Source organism: Ammodytes marinus, assembly GCF_949987685.1.
Source record: "Ammodytes marinus genome assembly, chromosome: 1".
In the NCBI taxonomy this organism is placed as follows: domain Eukaryota; kingdom Metazoa; phylum Chordata; class Actinopteri; order Uranoscopiformes; family Ammodytidae; genus Ammodytes; species Ammodytes marinus.
In genome coordinates this window covers 34,632,976-34,634,658 of record NC_137230.1, presented here as the reverse complement: position 1 = coordinate 34,634,658, position 1,683 = coordinate 34,632,976, and the positions used below count along the sequence as shown (strand labels likewise).

At 46.2% G+C, this 1,683-nt stretch overlaps 1 protein-coding gene across 1 annotated transcript in view; it reads left to right on the top strand.

Annotated features, from left to right (window-relative positions):
* insyn1 (inhibitory synaptic factor 1) overlaps positions 1–1,401 on the top strand; it is a gene marked incomplete at both ends in the record, with an annotated part of 71,710 nt that extends 70,309 nt beyond the window's left edge. The window contains one exon of the mRNA XM_080026794.1: positions 550–1,401. Within this exon, the coding sequence (XP_079882920.1) occupies positions 550–1,401 (852 nt within the window). The remainder of the gene's footprint in view (positions 1–549) is intronic.
* Between the last annotated feature and the right edge of the window lie 282 nt (positions 1,402–1,683).

The window sequence follows — 1,683 nt, the reverse complement described above, 5'->3', positions numbered from 1 at the left end:
TTGAGTGAAAGCACCCTAACATGTGCTTTTCTACAATAAATCATAATTGCTCTTATACTTGTTCCTTTTCATTGCAGGTGATATTCAAATCTGGACGTTACAATTGTTTAATCTTAAACTTCGGGTAGAATCAAGTCATGCATGTTCTTTAAAAGTAAATATACAGCTCCGGAAAAAATTAAGAGACCACTCCAAATGTTCAGTGTCTCTTCTTTAACTGCTTATAGGCATTTGCTTGATTAAAATTTACATTTAGATTTTATTAAATAAACTTACTAACAACATTTTTACCAAAGTCACAATAAAAATATTGTCATTTAGAGCATTTTCATTAAGTAATGTAGAGATAAAGATTTAAGAAAAAAAAATAAGACTGGTCTCTTAATTTTTTCCGGGGCTGTATGTATCCCTCTATAGCAGAAATGTTGTGGATGCTACCAACCCAATACTGCTAGCAGTAGTGTTGTCTGGCTGTGCAAGTGTACTTTTGGCCTAACATTTGTTTTTGCACCTCAACTCATCATTTCCCTCTCTCCCTCTCTCTCCCAGGTGGTGGGCCAGATCGATAAACTCACGTCCGACATTGACTTTGACCTGGACCCCGATGACTGGACGGTTGCCACGGCGAGCAGCACCTCCAGCAGCGAGCGTGGTCTGGGTGAGGCCTTCCGATTGGACTTCCTCAACCCAGACGTCCTGTCCGACAGCTGGGAGTTCTGCAGCTACCTGGAGGCCACCGCCGGAGCGTCCGCCTGCGCCACCGCCCGACGACTCGCCGAACCTTACGCGCGATCGGACACGTTGGGGAACCGCGGGACCATCCCGACCCAGACGCAGACCCCCACCCCGCCCCCTTCCACTGCCTCGGTCTACTCCCAGATGAACGGAGGGCTGCCGATACCCAACGGACCCCGAATTATCACTCCGGATTCATCCAGCGAGGAGGCTAGCAGCTCCACCACGTACAGCCACAAGACTTCCCGAAACTCTGGCACAAGAGAGAGGGTTCGATTCAGCGATAAGATTCTGTACCACGCGTTGTGTTGCGACGATGACGAAGAAGAGGAGGACCCGGAGGACTTAGGGGAGGACAAGAGTGGCTGCGGGACCCCCGACAGCGACCCTGGTGATCCAGTGGATGGGCTGTCCAGCTCGGTGCAAAGTACCCCAAAACGTTCTTCCTCGGAGCACTCACTCCTGACTGTCCACAACTGTCTGGACCCTTGCTATGGTTCTAAGGGGCTGTCGGGCGCTCACACACTACCCAGGAAAGGTCTCTTGAACCCGGCCTCCTGCCGCAAAAAACTGTTACGAAACAGCAGCACACAGACAGTCTCGGACAAGAGCACCCAAACTGTACTGCCCTATATTCCAACCAAACAGAAAACAAAGGACCACTGACTGAGGAAAATATCTTATAAGTTTATCATCATTCATAATTCTCTCATGAAGAAGGACTACTGTGCATTATTTAATATTAAATACATAGCTCATAGATTAATACACAAATAAATTAATTACTAAAATAAATAAAATGATATATGGGAAAAAAAATCACTCGACTACCTAAAGTTCTTCTTGAGGCTCAGGGAAAACATGATGGTGATGAAATGAAAGTTTGAAACGGAGCAGATTATTGAGTTGGAAAAAGATACTGGTGGACCAAAAAGGTTGGTAGTGCCT